Source organism: Pezoporus occidentalis, unplaced genomic scaffold (genome assembly GCF_034315485.1).
Source record: "Pezoporus occidentalis ecotype Australia unplaced genomic scaffold, CSIRO_AGI_Poc_V1 ctg13, whole genome shotgun sequence".
Taxonomy (NCBI): domain Eukaryota; kingdom Metazoa; phylum Chordata; class Aves; order Psittaciformes; family Psittacidae; genus Pezoporus; species Pezoporus occidentalis.
In genome coordinates this window covers 12,197,836-12,218,685 of record NW_026913103.1, presented here as the reverse complement: position 1 = coordinate 12,218,685, position 20,850 = coordinate 12,197,836, and the positions used below count along the sequence as shown (strand labels likewise).

Genomic DNA, 20,850 nt, shown 5'->3' with positions numbered 1-20,850 from the left:
TCACCCCGGCAGCTGTGGCACGGGGAGAACACACAGAACCCTGGGGCTGGCGGCCTCACTCGCTCGGAGGACAAGCGGAAGGGCGGGCGGCTCCAGGCGTGGAACGTAGCACCAACTGTCGCCCGCACCGCACACCCAGCTCAGCCACTCCGTCCCGCCGCCGATTCCCCGCGCACAACCCGCTGTACTCCAGCTCCGGCGGCAATCCGACACCGCCGAAAGCTCATTGGGTGCCACCGCCGATCCCGCCCCCCCCGGCAGCGACGACTCAGGCGCCAGTTCGGCCCGCCGGGCGCCGAAGATCGCTGCTGTTTGGCCCTCGGTGGCTGTCAGTCAGGTTGAGGGACGGGCAGCCCCGCGCTGCGGCCCCGCCCCCTCGCCCTAATTGATATTATCGGAGAGCGGGGAGGGCGGCTCGGCTGCAGTCGGGCCTGGCGGTCGGCCGGTCCGGTGCAGGAGTGGGGGAGCGGCGCGGAGGAGGAGACGGAGACGGAGGCGGCGGCGGCGGCGGCGAAGGAAAGAGGAGGAGAAAGAGAAAGGCAGCCGGGAGGGAGGGAGCGCCGAGCCAGAGACTAGCACAACAATTTCTCCGCCGTCCTCTAGCACCCAGCAAGCGGCGGCAGCGGCAGTGTCTAGAAATACATAGCTAGAAATATCAGCCCGCTCCTGCACCATGGTTTTCCAAAGTAGGGTTCCTTCTTGGATTATTTTGTGCTCCGTCTGGCTGTTCCGCTTTGCACACACGGGGGAGGCACAGGCTGCAAAAGAAGGTAAGGTGATGCGGAAAACAAAAGTTTGGGCTTATTTATTGCTTTTGCGCACGAAGTCTCTGGTGACTTAACGGAGGATCTGCCTGCCACTGCGAGCTGCTTGTCAGCCCCCCCTTTACAAAAAAGAAAAAAGCTTTTTTTTTTTTTTTTTTGTGGCGGGAGGGAGGAAAGAGCAAGGCATCCACTGGGGATGTGAGGTGTGTGTGAGAGAGATAGGACAACTGCCCTCGCTCTCAAGAATGAGCTCTCTGAGGCATTTGCACATCATGAAAAGGTTGGGGCTAGAGAGAAAGCCCCCAGCCTGGGGATCCGTGCAGGGCAGCCCCGCTTTCAAGTGGCAGCTGTAATCTTCCCGACGGAGTGTAGGGAAGGCGGATTACCTCGCTGCTATCTGGCTGGGGGCTGCAGGGTCTGAGGGCCGAGTTTTAAGGCTCGGGACTTTCCGCGGGCACGGCGCGGGGCTGAGGCTGCGGGGCAGCTCCTCGCAGCTGCCCACCGGGGGCCACCAGCGCTCTGGCCCCGTGGGGCTGTGCACACGCCGTGGGAAGGAGTAACGGGGTGTAGATTTGAACCTCCAAGCCATGCAGGCTGGGCATATGTTTAAAGAGGGTACGTACAGTCTGGCGTCCTGTGTTTGCAGCGTGTGTGCTCTTTCCCGGCATCGCTGGAGAGGTTTAGGCATTGGATGTTTTACACCATCTGCGTATCACAACGGGGCTTTCCTTCCCGATTCCCATCAATCCGGCACTGGTATCTGTGTTAAGGCGAACCCCGGACATTTGTTTCCTCCGCGTACAGAGATAAATCAGGCAGCTTTCTATCAGAGACTGATGGAGGTGTATAAAATCAATTCACAAAGTCCATCTGGGAATCTTTTTTTCACCGTGAGAAAATCCGAAATTATTTAAAGGAGCGCCCTGCTCGTGTTTGACAGCCAAAGGCGAAGGTCCGTCTCCATCCTCAGCGGTGTGTGCGTGTGTAAGACGACGACAGGGAAGGGGAAGTCAGGGGCTTTTTTGGTGTCTTTGCATATGTATGCTTTTGGGGGTTCTCCCCCTCTGAAGTATACATCAATATTTTTCATCAAACCTTTGCATGCATCATGATGCCATTTCTAGCTTGTAACAGGAGCTTAAAAAAGACCCCCCTCGATTAAAATGTCCTCTGCCCTCAAGAGAAGAAGGCAAGGCGAGGTTAGGGAAAGAAGAGAGAGCCTTTCCCTTGCAGCATTTCGAAAGTTTATTTGGAGGGGCTATAAAACACAGAGACCCGCACACGGGGAGTAATAACGCGTGGCCGTGGAGTGGGGAGAAGAGAAGGGCCAGGGAGGCGGACAGGGAGGGTGCGGGCTGCCTGCCCCGCTCTGCCCGGCAGACTGCATCGAGACCGGGGCTCCGCCGGTGCCTCCCGGCGGCAGCCTGCCTCGGATGCGTGTGGGTAATACGTGTATGGAGATGTATCTATACATATCAGTGCGCGTGCATATTATGTCTATGTGTTTGGGGAAAATCAGTCTAGCCAAAAGAGGGTCAGGAGGTGGCGAGCGGCAGACAGGGATTGATGGCGGTTACCTGCTTCAAGTACAGAAAACTCCCGAGGACGAAAAACGGAGTTAAAACAACAGCAAAAAAGTAGTAGTAACTTTGCAGCCTCACCCCCAGCCTCATCGGAGGGTCAGTGGTGGCTCGCGTGGTTTCCCGCTGGGTACGTAACAGGGGTGGAGGGGTGAGTCTGGAAAGTTTCACGATTTCCCTTTCGTGGATGAGGAGAAGCCAGAGTGGGATGCTTGAGGGGAGAGGGGCAAGGTCCGCCTGGCTCTCCAAGCGAGGGGGTGACCGCGTTACCGGCGGAACCCGCTGCCAGCACCGCGGATGGGATCCTCGGGGCGAGCGCAGACGCGGGGCCGCTGGGGTCGCTCCCTCCGGGGCGAGGGTGTGTATGAGGCGGAAGGTGTCCGGTCCCTTCGCCTCGCGGCTACGAGACCTCAGGGCTCCGTCCGGGGCTGCCTTCCCGGGCGCTCGCTTCCGACCCTGGGAGCTGCCGCGCTTGGGGTGGTGCGGATGGGGGGGACCGCTGTTCTGGCGTTCCGCTTCTGCTCGGCCGCCGAGCCCCGCTTTTCCGCTCGGAGACTCGGACGCCTGCGCGCAGCGTCCGGGGTGGCTGCGCTGCTGCGGCTCCCCGCAGGGGCGAGTCTGTTGCTCCCCGTTTGCGTGGAGCCCCGCGGAGCCCCTTCCCCGCGGCCGCGCCCACCCCTTCCCTCGCCGGTTTTACGCCTCCTTTCGCTCTTTGTCCCGCTGCGGCCCCTCGGAGGGACCTCGCGGGGGGCTGCGTAAGGGGGCGCGGCTGCGGGCGGGGAGCGCGGAGCAAGGCGGCATCCCTTCCCAGTGGGGCGCAACTAGCCCTGGGGGCCCCGATGCCCCGCGGCCTGGGAAGGTGTTCTCAGGTGGTACCTTTGGGTGCCACACGGAAACGGTACGGTTCGTTTTGCAGAGCAGCTTTTTATATTTGTTTGTTTGCTTATTGTGTTTTTTTTTTCTGAGATGTGCCCGCCCGTTGCTACGTGATGGAGAGTCGCTGCCAAATACAAAGTGTAATAACGACTTGCAGCCATGGGACGTTGTGCTGGTGCTGAAATGGTTAAATTTTTCGTGGTACCTCTTTTTTTTCCAGGACCATTATAAATGTTCTTGTTTAACAAATCGCCACACACACCACCTGCTTTTCTATAGAAAGTGTTACAAAGTAAAGCTCCTTGAATCCAAGCTTAATGAAATAAGCAGATAATCTTTCTAGAGAGAGACTATCAAACTTCCTTAATGACTAGGTTCACTTTATTATTGAAATACCGACCTGGAAGCTCCTGTTTTGTGTGTTGAGGTAACATTCAAGATAGTCCTATATAAGCCTTTAAATAACTCTTACAGTCATCTCATCTTTCTAGTAATTCACTGAAATTTTGTGTTAAATTCTGCTAGGAGAAGGGCCTGAAGCCAGAATTACAACCATTTCAAAAGACCTGACAAAAATTGATTCAAGTTACACCCTTAAATCAGGCTGAAATATCAGTACTTAAATGCTGTATAAAAAGTTATAAATGGTTTTATAGCTAAGAAATACACTGAATAGATCTGAATTAGAAATGTTTCTTTTTATTTAATCAAATAAAGGCACAGTTAGATGTGGAGAAGGAATTTTCAAAGCGTACCAAGCCTAGTTATATGGTTGATCACTCTATAGATTTGGCTGTTTTGAAAGTATTACAGCAAATTTTTTCACTTTTTTTTCGGACATCATAGTTTACTATATGTACCATTTGAAAGTCTTACAGAAACTTACAATAATATGCTATGAAAGAAGATTATAGCTACAACTAAAATGTAAGGTATATAGAAATGCGTATTTGGATGTAACAGAGCAGCAATAATATAACCTTCAATATGTGGTCTAAAATAGGTAAGAGTTGGCTTATTAGGCTGTGATTAACCACTTTTGGAGATGGAGTTCCATTTAGCTGAAAATAATTGTTGAGAATACTAGAACTGATGTCTTTTTGTATAGAAGTGTCACTGGGGTGTAATGACATGAAGATTTTAGTAAGCCATTACCATTAAGTAAATTAGTTTGATTTTGTTTATAGTATTTTGTATATGCAAAGTGTAAGGTAATTGCAGAGTCTTTTATTTTCTGTATTCCTTGTTGTCATTTGCTTATAGAATTACTACTTTATCACCTAAGAGGCATATTTTTTTTCTTCTAAACTCAAAAAGACCATTGCTTTTTTAGTGCAGCCCCAGGTAGGTATAGACTAGTCCTTTCTAAATCAGTTTAGAAAAGTATTATAATGTTGGTGTGTGTTTGTGTGTTTTAAACTCATTGTAATAACCAACATATGGGACATGGCCTTCTTATGACAAAGAAGATGAAAGGAGCATGCATCTTAATGACTGATTACAGTAATAGTTTAGAGCAGTGTGAGAAACAATACACTTTGATTTGAGCAATGAAATTGTTAAGATTAATGCATATATGCTTACATGTAGATGGTACATAATCATACATACATAATTTAATCATCTACTTACAGGTAAATGCATTGTTGTGGTTTCAGATTTTTTTTTTATAATATGAAGAAATTTTTTTTGTACAAAAGTTATATTAGTATAAAACCTTTAAAATTCAGACTTTGGTTTTATGTTTTTCCACTTACATTTAACAATCAGTGGAAATGTCTTTTTTTTTTTCTTTTTTAGTAATATTGCTGGACTCTAAAGCACAACAGACAGAATTGGAATGGATTTCCTCCCCTCCTAATGGGGTAAGTACTGCAGGCAAAAATGAAGTTCCTGAAGATGAGTACTTGTTTCACCAAAGCAATTGAATAACATGGTTCAAACTAGCTCCCCCTCATATTTATCTCAGTAATCATAATGTGTATTTACAGCTTTTCATTTTTAGAATGGAAAGAAGTGTACCTCAGGTTCCAGTATTCAAATGTACAAGCTAATTAAAAGGAGCAGTCTTTTTAGAAACTCACTTAAATGTTCTCAAGAGCTTTATGTTTTGTAGTGTAATCTTTTATGCTCTACTGAAAAGCTGTATAGATTTGTAACACAATGTTTTAAATCACTTTTTCCTTCTTCCTATAGAAGCAGCAGATTGACTTCAGCATGGAAACTTTCTAAAAATATGTTTTTCATTTTCTGTATAATGGGTGATCATAAATTTGTTTACAATGTTTTATTTGTAATTGAATACCAGAGACTGAAGTTCTCTAAAATAAAAACATTTATACTGTGGATGTGTTTGAAATGGCATTCCACACTTGAAACATCCACAAGTTTTGAAGAGCTTGGTATCTTAACTAGGCACAAGTTATGCAGTTAAGGCTACCTCCAGCTTGCTTACAAATTAATCTCATGGTACTGCATGAAATGTATCATTGCAAATTACATCTTTATAAAAAATGGCAAGTTTAGAAGCATTGTGTATAGTCTTATTTATAATAAACATAGAGTTGAGAGATGCTTCTTTCAGGGTGAATTAAAAAATTTATAAAACCCCTTCTTCCTCAAGCCTGGAGAAAGAACACTTTCAGAAAGATATAATGGGTATATTGGCCTACCTTAGCTCAGTCCAACCTTAGCTCACTCTGACAAATCCTAAATTATATGGACAGTTGTCACTTATGGAAGCAGTCTTGCTGAATCCATTGTGACTCCTTGTAGGAACAAGGTCTTGAGCCATCAGGCCCTTAATCTTCAGTGCATTAAGAAATCTGGAACCAGGAGAGTGTGAAGTGTGAGTGGGGATATAAAAGTGTAACAAATCCTTTAAATAAGAAGAATGAAAATCTGAAAGTTTCTTTCTTTAAAAGCAAGATCATAAAATCAATACAAGCATAAACTGGAAACAAATCTAAAGACTTCAGAAAAAATATAATGCGAGCTCAATGGGTATGATGGTTAATAATGCACTGATTGAAGCCTTTACCAGAAGTGTTTGAAAGATTAGCTTGGTGGCAACTGTATTAGGCTAACCTGTAGATAATGAAAGACATGTCAACACATGTTACACGTGTCAGCATACTGAAAGATGAAAGTAGAGTCAAATTCAACAAATAGTAATAGGCGACTTTCAGAGTTAGAAGTGAATTTCCAGCAGGAATTAAAAGCGAATCAAAACTAATGGCTGGATTTGTATGTGTGAAGATGCTCAGAAATACTTGTCTGTATATCAACATTAAAGTACCATTTTAAAAATGTAATTTTGAAAATATTTTTCCTGTAGTTATAATTACTGAAATTTTTACTATGCAGTAAAGACTTCACTGGAATAAACTCAGAAAATCTTCTTGAAAGAAAGTACTGCATCATCACAGAACAGAATATATCAGCCAGACACTCGTTAAATGCCCCATTCAGCTGTAAATTTTACATTGAACAATGATCTCAAACGTTACTAAGATAACTAAGAAGTTAAAATACCGTATATTGAAACCAACAGAATAGGACTCGTTCAAATGGAATTGCATATATATTGCTATCCCTTGCAGGAAGACAAAGTTAAATATTCTTGCTGTAAAAGCTATCATGGAACTGATATGTTTCAGGGAAATGGTACCATAGATGGCATAGGTGAAAACATATCCTGCAGTATTGATGTTTTGTTGTTTTTTTCCTCCCACAGAGAAGAAGGTACACCTTCAATGGACTAGAAATAATAGCTTGGTGATTACATAATTGAATCATAAGTCATATTTCCTTAAGTTTTTTGGAAAATCATACTCCATGGTTTTAGGAAAATATGGAGAAATAGACTTCAGTGTTTAGTGCTGGGGATAACGTAAAGTAGGACTGAATTTTATCTGAATTTAGAGTTTTATATTTATTCTAGCATAAGAATATCTCCGATACTGGCTAGCCTCATGTAGTGTCCATGAGTGGCTTTTGACCCCAAGAAGGCTTATTTGTGTTGTATTACGAAAAATGGCTTGTTTTTGTAAAGTATAACCTGTTTGTTGTTTTCTTTGTTTTGCTTGCTGTTTCTTTTTTTGAGGCTTGTTGGTTTGTTTTGATGGAGCAGTCCACATAAAAACCTGAGGAGTCAGATTCTGTTTTGTGTTGTGTTAGAGTTACTTTAAATTCTAAGATATGACACATTGTCTAACTGGAATATATAATTTCAGAATCTGGCTTGGTGTTTAGAGGGAGGACTAGTTACATAAGCTAACAGACAAACTTACCCCCAAAGCAATTAAAAAATACCAACCTCAACCTCAGTGCTAACTGATGTGAAATGGAGAATGTAAAAAACAGACAACATTTAGTTTTCATGCCTTTTTTTTGCCATTTTTTTTTCGTTTGTTTGTTTGTTGGTTGGTTGGTTGGTTGGTTTGTTTTATTTTGTTTTTCAACATGGCAGAGCCAAAAGTCTCTGTCCAGGGCCCCTTTTAATTTCCTTATTTGTACTGCTTATATAAAGGGAGAAAAAAAAAATCTTATTCCGCTTTAATAAATCTATTATGAAGATAGACTTTCTGTTTTGAGATTAATACGGTTCCATATAGCAATAATACCAGTTAACTCCATGACCATTTAATATATTTCAATCATTTAATATCATATGCATCTATAATACCATACATACCACATCTATATTAACTGTAAGTCTTTGAAATGCACTTTGATATTTACAACTTCTGTGCATTTCAGCATCTGCAGCTGTGATATATTTTGTGGTGATAACTTCCAGTATCAATTCAGCCACATCTGCTTTTTCTTGGAGCAGTACACCAACAGTAAAATGATCTCATTTGCTGTCAAATAGGCTTGCAAAGTACTGTATACTGTAAGGCTCCTAGTCTGCCAAACCAATGCCTTCCAGGCTTGGTTACTGGTATAAGGAATGTCAGTGGGTATTCCATCCTGAAGAGGTGCTGAGTATGCTGGTCCCACAAAGCACTTAAGCACATGCTTACCATTAAGCTTATAAGTACTGTCATTGATCTTAAGCATGAGCTTAAGTGCATTATTGACACAGGGCCAAAGGGCTAAGTGCATACAGAAAAGTCATGGTCATGGTCCTCTCTATCATAGGGTAAGGATAGCTCAACCGCCTCCCCTAATTTATTACAGCCGCGGTTTCAGCAGTAAACTAAATGATACAAGAAATGTGAAGAAAAGGTGGCAGACAGATATTGTTTTGGTTACACCTGGGCGGATCTGCCTGGTTCATTCCAGGGGAAGATTTGCCATTGCGAAGGTGCAAATTCCCACGCTCTTAAAGGCAGTTAAAAACTAAGGGGCTGTTACAGGCTTACCAGTTTGTTACATAGTTGGTGCCCTAAAGAGGGGAACAGCTGCAAAACTCGGGCTTTGAACCAGTGGACTTTCAGTCGTGTGGATTGTTCTTAATTATGCCTGTAATCTCATGGTTCATTTGAACTCCCAGCTAAATGAAGTTTGTTCCTTTTAACATGGATGCAGCCACTGAACAAAATGTGAGGCTAAGAGCTCCTGCGTACCTTCTTTGGTTCGCAAGTAGGACAGAAGGTGGACTAAATAAAAAGAGGGCAACCAAAATGTTTTCTTGTTTTCAGACTTTTAATTCTGTCTGTTTTCTCTTGCCTTCTCTCTCTCACTTTCATCATATAGGAGTGAAAATCGTCTGACTTGCAAGTTTCAGAACCTGCTCCCATGCTTTCTGTACAACTGAAAGTTCCACTGGAAGTTTTATGTGCACAAGTTTTATGTTCTGTAGCACTAAGCAATTTCAGTGTCTAAGACTTCACTGATTTTAGGTTTCTTTTCATGACCTTAAAGAAATGTGGGAGAGCCCCATGTGTAATCAGAACTTGGTACGCTTAACAAACTTCTGAGGCTTTCCGTTTTTTTTGCAGCTGTGCTCCTGATATGACAATGATTTTTAGAATTTATTTATATGCGGGAAAAACGGAGAGAAGAGTGGGCAGCTACGTTAATACAGATTTTGGTGTTTAAGAGTATTTTAACTTACCTTTTATGGAGCTGTGCTGTTAAGAAAGAGGGAGACTTGAGTTATGTGAAGCCTTTTAAAATACATGATAGTTATATCTGATAGCATACTTGTTTTGTGTTACTGACTGTTTGTTACTGTTTTAGTGGGAAGAAATTAGTGGACTGGATGAAAACTACACTCCTATACGAACATACCAGGTATGCCAGGTGATGGAATCAAACCAAAACAACTGGCTTCGGACTAACTGGATTGCAAAAAGCAATGCACAAAGGATTTTTGTAGAACTGAAATTCACTCTGAGGGATTGTAACAGTCTTCCTGGAGTTCTGGGGACTTGTAAAGAAACTTTTAACTTGTATTATTATGAAACAGACTACGACATTGGCAGGAATATCCGAGAAAACCAGTATGTAAAAATAGACACTATTGCAGCAGATGAAAGTTTTACCCAGGGTGATCTTGGGGAGAGAAAAATGAAACTTAACACAGAGGTGAGAGAAATTGGACCTTTGTCCAAAAAAGGATTCTATCTTGCATTTCAGGATGTAGGGGCCTGCATTGCTTTGGTCTCTGTCAAAGTCTACTACAAGAAGTGCTGGTCCATCATTGAGAACTTAGCTATTTTTCCCGACACAGTGACTGGCTCAGAGTTTTCCTCTTTAGTTGAAGTACGGGGAACTTGTGTCAGCAGTGCAGAAGAGGAGGCGGAGAACTCGCCGAAGATGCACTGTAGCGCAGAGGGAGAATGGTTAGTGCCTATTGGAAAATGTATCTGCAAAGCGGGATACCAGCAAAAAGGAGACACATGTGAACGTAAGTAAACATAAAACTTGCTGTAATACGTACATCATAGGTCATGTTCTGCCACCTTATTTTTATTATATTTTTTCAAGAGAAATATGTCATCAGTCTGCTTTTAAAGATCCTCAATCTGTAAACTTCACACTGGCTAATCTAAAGCAGTCCTTCTGGATGTAGACATCAGTGGGTACATACTGCACTTTTAAATTTAAACAAGAAGAGTTAAAGTCGTATGAAGTATAAATATAGATCCAGAACTAATATTTTAAAGCAGTTAAGGTGATTTTCCTGTACCTCTTGATAATGCTGAGCAAGTCATACCTATTACAGAACACTGTATCAATAATCTTAGATATGAGTGGTTAAAAAATTCATTCTTTCACATGATCTGTGGCAGAATTGCAATGAAACTAAAATTGAGGTAGTAAATTTAGAACAAGGTGTGGGAAGAATACACACAATAAAAAAAGGTTTGTGTTGAGTGTGTAAAAATTAAAACACAAGATCGAACTTTCAAACAGAATACCAAGGTTTGAGAATGTAGTATGTTTTCTTTACTGTAATATCTTTTTGCATAAAACTAACCTAAACCTTTGGGTTGCTGCGAAATCATGATGATTAGTTTAAAATACAAGCACATCTGAGACTGAGTTCTACTTTATAATTCAGACTGATTCAGTTATCCATATTCTTAGAATTATACTTACCTTTAGCATTTTTGTCTCTGGGGCTACATTCATAATGCATTTTTGTGTGTGTGAGAAAGGAGATTTCTTTGTCTTTCTTACAGTAAAATCATGATAACAGGCAGTTTGTTTGAAGACAGGTATTTTCATGTACATTTGATACAGGTCTATCATTTTTATCATAAGCTAATACAAGGAGTTATATATCATATTTTTATTGTAAGATATGCAGACATTTGTTGGTAAGAAACGTTTTAAATCAAAAACTGGAAAAAAAGCTAGAGATCTGTGAAGAGGAGAAACCTACAGAATCCAGAAACAAAGCTGGCAGCAGTTACTGGGTCTGAGGTGTCTGTGTGAAGACTTCAAAATCTGTAGAGGGTTAGGGACACCCTAAAGTGAAATAAATGAGTCTCCTTATTAATAATTTGTCCTCAGGAAATAAAAACATGATTGTGTTCTTGACGAGTTTTTATGAGGAAATTTGGTACAAGGTGAAGTGAGTGGAATTGATCTGAGGCCTTGCACAAATCTTTCATTGTTCTGTTAGGAAGGGTTGAGGGCTTATATACTGTGGAAGGTGATCTCATTAGGAGTAATTGTAATGTGAAAAACTGCCCTAACAAAACCATTCAGTAGACTGTATTAAAGCTCTGTTAAAAATATCAAGTACTATGTTGCTTTCAGATGTATTTGTTTGGTTTTGGGTTTTTTTTGAGTGACTTTTTTCCTTAGTTAACTTGCTCTTGGTTACAGACCTAGTCATTGTTGATGTAATTAATATACTAATTTCCTTTTACTTCCAATAAAGGAGAAGAAGTATCTAAAAATTAAGAGAGTGTATGTTGGGAAGTGGGTGGGGGAACAGGAGCTGAGTGAGCCTGGGGGGGGGATGGACAGAGAAGAAATCGGCATTTGGTAACTGAAATGCAACTAACCTGTTTATTAAACAGGCTTCTTAATTTCTAACCATGCCAATGTTGACAAAAGAATTAAATGATAACTTGTACTTGAGTATAGTAGCGAGCTCATTTGCAAGAACACTTCCTGCTTTTGGCTTGCATCCAAAGCAATCACTAAGAGAATACGCTACTCTGGAAAAAGTCCAGAAGATCATTTATGGTATTTTTCCTCTTTTCTTTCAGTGATCCTGTTAAGAGTTTCAAAACAAACTCTGGCTCCATATTGAGGCAAGTTAATGTATTTGAGAGGGAAAAGGTGGGAGGCAGGCACTTGCTGAATGCGCGCCGTCGGCAGCTCAGAGTCAGAACGATCTGGGTGACTGTGGTGCACAATAGTAATTGCTGTCTGCAGTACTTCTTAGCCATGTCTGTGCTTGAGGATGTTATTAACTATGATCAACTATGTAGTAACCAATAATACAGCTGGAACACTGATACCATGTCTGTTTTTTGTGACAGATATTGAGAGAAACTTATCTGAACACTGACACTAATGCAGCTGGCTATCTGTTACTGTCAAGCTGTGTAACAGATCAAGCAGAAGCAAGTTGGCATTTGCTTCCTTAACCCAGAGCTTTTACAGCCCTGTCTGAGGGCTCACTTCTGCAGGTACTTTGTACCTGGCATGCTGCGTTACTTTGGGGCTACTCATGGCAGAAGTCATTGTGCTCAGTCAGGATAGGCATAAGTCTGATTCCGCTCTCACACTTGCTAAAGCTCAGCTGAATTAACACAATAGGAAGGTCTTTTAAAGATAAAGAATAATACCTTATCTGGATGCATTGTAGGAAAGGTAGGAGTAGGTGGCCCCATTGTAGTTCCAAATAGCTCTTCAGCCTGTAACTCAGTGGGGATTTTCATCTGTGATATGCTGGCTTGATTGGCTGGCTGTGATTGAAGAATGTATTTCTTTTGCATACAGCTTCTCTCCTGTGTTCAAAATTTATTGAGTTCAGATACTGAAACAACTGAAGTTTGATTTATATGCCACTCTGCACTGCCAGAAGATTTTTTTTGTTTGTTTGTTTGTTTTGTTGTTGCATGACCATAGTAAGTAACTCGTAATGTTAGGGAAGGATAAGGAGGAAAACAGTGAGTGGTGAAACACATAATCTGGAAAATGAGCTCCTTCCTGTGTGTCTCTTCTTTAGTGCTTGAGATTTCAAACTGAATTATTTCTATTTTCTTTTCCCCAATGCACATTGATTACTTCTCAATATAGATATGCCAAGGAGTCTTTCCCATCTCAGTTATTTATCATGATAACACACATACATAAGAGCCAAATTCCAGAGAACTTGTAATTGTCATTTAAAGCAAAATCTGAAAGCTGGGTGAAACAAACATGAGAAAACTAGATGAACCTCTGAACTTTGAATTGCAGGTTCTTTTGCTTATGTGCAGAGACACTACTATCTCCTCAGTGCTGATCTTATGTCTGCTGATATGTTAACAGTAGGCTTAAGTGTGGAAGTTGTACGTTTTAAAGGATTGTCCTGAAAGGTGCCTAGCAAAGGTACTTAGAAATACTCAGTTCTTCCAAGACCTGTGCGTTGCATCTGTTCTGAAAAAAAAAAAAAGCCCCAACAGACCCAAACCAACCACAAAAAACCAATAGAGTTCTTAGTAACTGTAGTGAACTCCCAGTATATGTAACTTTGATTCTTTTTCTCACAATGGATTTCAGTTGATATGTTGTGCATCTAAGGAGCACTCTGAGATCAGGGATTGGTATTTGAACTAGAAAATAATTGAGAACTTCCAGTGTAATGTATTTTCCATCTGTTTTGTGTTAGCTGGGGGTGGGGAAGGAGAGAATTAAATATACTCAATCTGAGCAATACAGTGATACTTCAGAAGGTAGGAAGCATCTCTTCATACAACTGGACTGAAAAATTACATAGGTGATTGGGCATCTGAAATTTCAGGTTTCTAGGGAAAGCCAAATGGGTGCATTTTACTGTTAAACATTTTATAATACTGTTTGCATCAACAGTTGCTTTATTTGTCCCCAAATGGGGAGGGGATTATAGCTATTTGTACATTTTGTTTTGGTGAGGTAGAAAGGGAGGTATAGGCTTTTCTTTCCAAACTTTGTCATGTGCTATTTATTGTGCCTGACTACAAGTTGTAGCTATCTGTCCCTTCTTTTTTCAAACTTTTATCTCCTGACTTTGTGAAATATTACATTTGTGGTAAATTATGTGTGGTTGTGGGTTTGTTGGTTTTTATTTTAGGATTTATTTTTGTTTGGTGAGGTTTGTTTTGGTTTGTTTTAATATATTATTCCACTTAAGAGCTGATGTGCCACAAGTTTATTAGTAGAGGGAAATGAATTAAGCGAGAAATGTGAATACATTGTCATTAAAAGAATGTTACCGTGCCTATAAAAAGCTCAAGTTGCACATATTGTGAAATGGGTCTAAAGTTTAGCACAGATAGTGTGTCCCAAAAGCTGTAGGTGACCTGTAGCTTGAGTAATTTACATTGATGTTCCTCCACTTTCAACTTGAAAATGTTTTACTTTGTAGAGAAAGGGAGGAGTGTTAGAAAACTGCTTCAATGGCATTTACATAATCAAGGCTCTAAATGCTTCCTTTTTTGAAGAAGAGTTACCTTTCCTCCATTTGCCTCCAAAATTACTCTAGGGAAGAGAATGTAATTATTCTCAGCAAATTGAACCAAAGCAGAAAATGAGGATATCTCTGAGTCTTGCCATTTTCTCTGAAGCCAGCAGAAGTTCAAAGGAGTGTGTCTACCTCCTTCCCTTTTTATCCCCTAACACATTAAATAATTTTTCTGTCCCTTTTTAGAGAAAAGTCATTGTGATCTGGTATCAGGTCCCAGATGCAGCTGCCTAGGAACAGTTGGATTTTAAAACAATTTAAAAAAAAAAAATCATGTAAATATATTTCCAAAGGATCCTTGCAGGGTTCAGAAAAACATACCGGACACTTAAAAGGTAAAAGTAAGACCTTCTAGCTAGATGGTCAGGAATACCGAAGGTGTTCCTACTAAGAAATACAGAGCTGTGATTTCTGCTTCCAGACCCTTTTGTAGTTTCTAGAAGTTTGAATGCTGTGGCTTTCATTCACCCTGGGGTCTTCTGACAGCCGTTGCCAGAGAGATATGGTAGAAATATGTATTTTCTTGCTATATCTTTCTTTTGGAACACTCTAGTGTTCATAGAACGATTTTTATGAATTTATCATAGTCCTTAAGTCATTTGAGTTTCTTTGACCTAATTTGTTCATGGCCTTCAGCTCTCTGGATGCATCAGCACAGAGATGAGAAGGGGAGAGGAGCTATGTAGACATTGAGACGTTAAACTCGTCTTCTTTGAAAAGTGGTTTCCAAATTACATTATACAAAATGGCTTGTGTTCTTAACGGCAGGGCTAGCCATCACTTGCAGAAACTGGTGTCTTAATGCTTCGTAGCATTTTTTTCAGGTCTCCTCTGTCTTGCCTTTTGGCCCTAAGATACAGGTTGTTTTGTTTGTTTTTTTTGTAGTGTTCCTTTGCCTGAAGTGTCTGAATTAGATTGATTAGTTTGACTATAGGCTATCATAGTTTCGGTGATACAGCATCCTCTCTCAAGTGTGACATGAAGATCTCTGAGAAGTAAGGTGATGTTGAAGTGATCAAGTGGTGGAGGCAGTTGAAACCAGGTAGTTGTCACCTATAATGTCATCAGAGTGAACCCTAAAATTAATCTGCAGAGCTTCTGACAGATTTAGTTTCCAAGGAGTTGTTATTTTGCTTCAGAAGAGCTGAAAAGAGTGAAATAGTACAGGCAGGTGGGCAATCTGGAGCCTGGTCCTAGAATTGAAATTGTTGGGTAATGTAGTTGAATATACAGCTCTTTCCCTTCCCTCACCTCTCTTTTTCACCCTCCCCCACCCTTCTGCACCCTTCTGTTCACTTTCAGAGATTCTGTTGTCTCCAGGGATTAATTTTATTTTTGCATTTTGAATATCAATTTCTTAAACTCAATTTGTTGTGGGGTGTTTATGTTTGTTTGTTTGTTTTTGTTTTGTCAGATTCACTGCTGTGCACAGATTTTGAAACCAAAACAAAGCCAGCAATGACATCTAACAGAATCTTAGTAATTTCTCCTTTAGTTACAGAGGAAGCACTAAAGCTGTCTTTTTACGGGTTTGGGATGCCACTGCTGAATTAGCTATGGTTGCTCAACAGCTGGGCTGTTAACTCCTTAGTCATAAAGTCTTATCTTCTGTTTGTTCTAAATGAAGCTTTAGTTGCTATTTAGAAATGGAATCTCATCGTGCCATGTCTGTTGCCCAAAACCGTATGTCTTGCTTCTGAAAAAAGCTTCTGCCCAGAAACATGTGCAAGGTGCAATGGGCATGTAATAGCTTTGTTACAATTTTCCAAGTATAGAAGATCATCTTAGATGAAGATTTTTGTTTTGTGGTGGGTTTTTTTGTTTGGTTGGTTTACTTTTGTCTGAGGTTTCTGTTAACCTCTGAAAATTAAGCTACTAAAAATAAATTTATATATTCTTTTGTTTTTGATTGAAATGGGAGAAGTGACGCATGTAATCCTTGTTAGGGGAATCTCAAGTGTACGTGCACTCCATTAAATATTACTTTTATTTCTTTTTAAGAAAACAAAACAAACCCACAACATCCCAGCTAGAAAACACGGTTTCAGGAGCTGAGGAAAGGAGAGTCACTAGCCTATAGAGAAACTGGAAATAGAGATAGTTTAAGGGAAGAGTTGATCACAGAAAAGAGAGGAACATGTTAATAAGTGTTTGACTAATGTGTTTTGTGTATCTGTTTATGGCTTTTGAATTTTGCTGCATCCCAAGCTTTCTATGTTATCATGAAAATATTTGCTCCCCAGCCACTCCAGCATGTCGTATATATTAAACAGTATTAGATCTTTGAGGATAACTTGTTTGTTTCTTGGGAAACTCTGAAGGTAGTTTTCTCTTTAGGTGGATTTTCACTTAGTATCATGCTTATTACCACTTGAACTACAGTGTAGAAATTAATTGCTGCTTCTTGACTTCTCATCACTAAATCTCAGTGTTTTCCCTGTACAGTGCAAGCTCTGTCTTCAATGCTAATTTAGTTATTAAAAACAGTAAGCTGTACACAGCCTGTGGATTAACACTTTAAATTGAAAAGAAGTAAAACATTTTCAAGTTAATACCTGCAAATACAAAATGGATCTTTCAGAGTGTGCTCAATGCATATACTTTGTTTATGTCATGGTTGTGTTGGTTTCATGTCCGCTTTCCCCCCACAATAAATAGTACTTTCTTAATAAAAACTTAAGGCTGGAACCAAGTTAAGAATGAAACAATTTGTAAGGGATTTCCTTAAGAGAATTAGAAAAATATGTTCAGGAAGCTTATTAAAAGCCCAACATGGTTCACATGACAGGAAAAATATGTGGATGTTTTTTACTGTAAGCCTTCACAGAATATTGCAACATCAAGCAGAGAAGTAACAAAACAAAAAAGAGCAGGTTTACTGTTTAATTTAGCATTAGCCATCTTTAATCTCATAAAAAGTAATTTTTCTTTACATGATGATTTATGTAATCACCTTGCATTGTTGAGAAAACAACAATAACAAATATATTTAAGACATTTTTATAAACAGTCTTCTCGTTACTTACGGAAGTCTTTATCCCTGTGCACTTCCTAATCTTTCCATTGCCTGTATCTGTCAGTGAGCTAGCTTGTCCTTAATACAAATAAAAAATGTATGTTATATGCGAAAGTAGATAATATCCTGCTTAACAGCAGAAACTTTATTTTCCGTGGGAATCTCCTATCTCATTTCTTGTTCTCAGATGTATCAGCAGTATGTCCAGTGTCTCTGGTGAAAGAGTGTTACTGTGTACTTCCTGTTAATGACTTCATCAAGTCTCCCTCATAAACACAGTATGCAAACATACTGGAGAGTGATGGTTTGGTATTTACTTCTGTTACTTCTGTATTTTTTCATTAAGATGAGATTTTTCTTTTAGGAAAAAATGATCTTTTAGAAGGTATATGCATTTTAGGAAATTTTGGTTAGTATTAAGCTAATTTATAATTCAGAGTCGCAAGAGCAACCAGTTATAAAGCTTGTGTGAAATAAGAATTGGGTTCAATTATTATACTTCTAAAGTCCTGATCCTGTCAATGTGCATAGCTATACAGCTTTATTTATCTTGGTGGCCCCACTGCCTATCCTAAGGAGGATAAAGTTGCTCACATATGTAGAGACATAAGGGGGTTTTACCCAAGGTAAATTGGTAATTGTAACTTTTTAATTTTTATGGTTTGGATTAGTTACATGTGACTCTTGACAAGATATGGCTCTCCTGCAATAATAATGTCAAGCATTTTCTAATAAAAGTCTAATTAACTGTAATTATTAGTATTTTCTGACACCTGACAGTCCTCAAATGTGTGTGATTGATGGATGAAAATGAAGTGCATGATTAAGAAATATAATCACTGTTATTATTTTGCAATGTATTTAGTATATATAAATTCAATGATTATTTTTGCTATAATTGTGAAATAAGTTACAGGTTCAATTTTGGGAAGCTTATGTAAGTCTAGAGCCCTGGCTTCCTGGTTGGCTACTGATTTTTAAGAGAAAAAATTCTGATGTTGTGTGTTGCCATAAATAAATATGCTGTAGAAAGTGTAAAAATGGGGCTCCTACTTTTCAGTAAACAAGTTTTGACTATTTTAAGGAAATAATGCTGAATGCAGAAAACTATCTGTAGGACTATGGGCTGAGGCATTGTCCCTAGAACTTAATGGCAAGAGTCCTGTTAACTCTGAGAGTAGCATCATCTGTTAGTGTTTTCCTACTGAGGAAAGTGCTAAAGTTTTAAGTAACTGTAAGCATGTCTGAAACTTGATGTTGAAAGTTGATGAAATGTATTCAAGTATTAGATGTGTTTTTCTGAATCATAGACACTGTGCTAGTATAAATGTGTGCAGAAGAGCAAATACAAACAAGAATCAAATTCCACTGGTCATACATGAGATGTATAATCTCTAGCATAATTAGTAGCTGTAACTTATCATTCTTTCCTCACATTTAGTGAATGTGAAATCACCCGTCCTACATAAATGTTTGTTTTTCCAGTAGATTGAACACAGTGGATTGAACTAGAGTGGCCTTTGAAAGTGATACTTAGAGATCATCTGGCAGGTGACTAATTTGGGGGGTCTTACATAGCCATATGCATGTGACCTGCTATACATTCCCTTCACCTTACTGGGCATGTTCTCATGGTGTGACTAAATTGCAAGTGTCCCCTGATGCTTGATAGAGCTTATTTTTCTTGAATGATCACATACATGCTTTTGTTCAAGCCTTCTGACATAGTGTGCAAGTGCGTATTTCTCTGTAGATGTCTAACCCTCCATGTAGGGAGGGGTGGGATGTCAGAGTTCTCCATCCACTTCTGAAGAACCATCAAGGGAAAACTCAGGAGTTGTCTGGAGCTTAAATCCACTTCAACTGAAAAGTTACTATGGCCTGTGGCCTCCAACCCTCCAAACCCCTCAGTTTCTTAGCTTACTAGCTAGTCTTCATTTATGAGTAGTAAACACTATTCTTTGAACTTTCTGAAAGTACCATCTTTTTCTTCCACAAAACTATTGTATGGGTAGATTTTTGAGAATGAAAGATAAATTTCATGAATGTCTCTGTGGTGCCTATTTGAATCCAATCCATTTGTGTCCACAAAGGGACCTGGTGTTGAGAATCTCTTTAAAGCTCTAGTTTAGAATCTTGGAGCCTTTACTTAGCTATCATGAAAACACTTGAAGAATGTGGGCAGTTGAGATTTTATAAGTAAAGTTTATTGTATGCCTAAAAGTTTGGCAGCTTGTGTGCCAAACAGCTCAGCTCTGTTGATGCTGGAACAAATTACATGTTCAGAAATCTGTCTGTGGAATAAGGTCTGAGTGGGCAACATGTGGCTGTGATCACTGATCATGTTTACATGATCTCATTCAACTCAAGTTTTCCAGACTTAGGTCAATTATTTTTCTTTCTGAGGAGAATTTGAACTTGGATCTCTTGCTTCAAATAGGGCATGCCTATTAACCAACATGCAGTCACTGTTAGAAGGTTTTATTAGCCCCTGATGAAATTTGCTCTTCCAGTCTAGCACTTAGAACCATTCATAGAGAGTGATAGCTTCCAGTCTCTTGGGTTCTGAGCTTTCTTTTATGCGTAGATCTAAATATATATAAATAAAAATATATATAAATATGCATAGTATATATTTTATATATTATATACATATATATACACTGTATACTTATATAAGTAGTGTATGTATAGACATATTTATAAACAACTATAAAATATGAAACATTTAATCTTGGATTTTTGAGCTCTCATTTTTCAGAATGGTAACATATTTTTGTCTGATCAATTTATTTTCACGATATACATACATGTATATATTTCTGAAGTGAATGACAGAACTGGAGAAAATGTTCTACTGATTTTTCATTTGTTTATAATGGTGATGTGTTCGTATGCCAAAACAAATGGGGATGTATTGATCTTTTTTCTTGTTTCTCTTGGACCATACAATTCTGTTTGAAGTCTTAAAAAAAAAAAGGTTTTTTTTTTGTTTTTTTTTTTTGTTTGTTTTTTTTGTTTGTTTTTTTCTGATTACATTTTCTTATTCAATATTTTAAGATCATCTTTGGTATTTCTTTTAATTGCTGCATAGAGAGGTAGATACTTTTAAAACAGAGATAATTTTCAGATGTGACTGGAATCCTACTGAAGAGTGGATGTTCTTACTTGACTTTGTTCTATTGGATCAGGTCCCACTATACAGCCTCTTAGCTGAAATCAAACACTGATCTTGGATGTTTGATTTCTCATCTTTCAAAGCGTCAGCGTTTTTTCTTGACTAATTTGTTTGCACACTAATAAATTAGGTAACTCTTTCATTTTTATCCGACTTGTTGAAAAGTTTTATCCCGTACCGGTAGCTCTTCAGTAAAAATTAACATGTGTTTATGCAGACAAATAGACAAATTTCAAAATGTGGGCATTTTTATTGTCACTAACTAAAAAAAAAGTATGGATGAAGGTCCCCCAGATGATACTTAAATGAAATGC

General features: G+C 39.5%; 1 protein-coding gene and 1 long non-coding RNA gene across 7 annotated transcripts in view; both read left to right on the top strand.

The window, feature by feature from the left end:
• The window catches only part of LOC134158466 (uncharacterized), a 1,166,824-nt gene that overhangs the window by 782,190 nt on the left and 363,784 nt on the right, over positions 1–20,850 (top strand). The gene's annotated exons all lie outside the window — the stretch shown is intronic.
• Positions 394–20,850, top strand: part of EPHA7 (EPH receptor A7) — a 165,546-nt gene continuing 145,089 nt past the window's right edge. For 3 of the 6 annotated variants that reach the window (XM_062608406.1, XM_062608409.1, XM_062608408.1), the window contains exons 1-3: positions 446–770; positions 5,021–5,085; positions 9,410–10,079. In XM_062608406.1, the coding sequence (XP_062464390.1) occupies positions 674–770; positions 5,021–5,085; positions 9,410–10,079 (832 nt within the window). In that variant the 5' untranslated portion in view covers positions 446–673. Of the gene's footprint in view, positions 771–5,020; positions 5,086–9,409; positions 10,080–20,850 lie in introns of all 6 variants that reach the window. The other 3 variants (XM_062608407.1, XM_062608410.1, XM_062608412.1) reach the window with 2 other exon arrangements.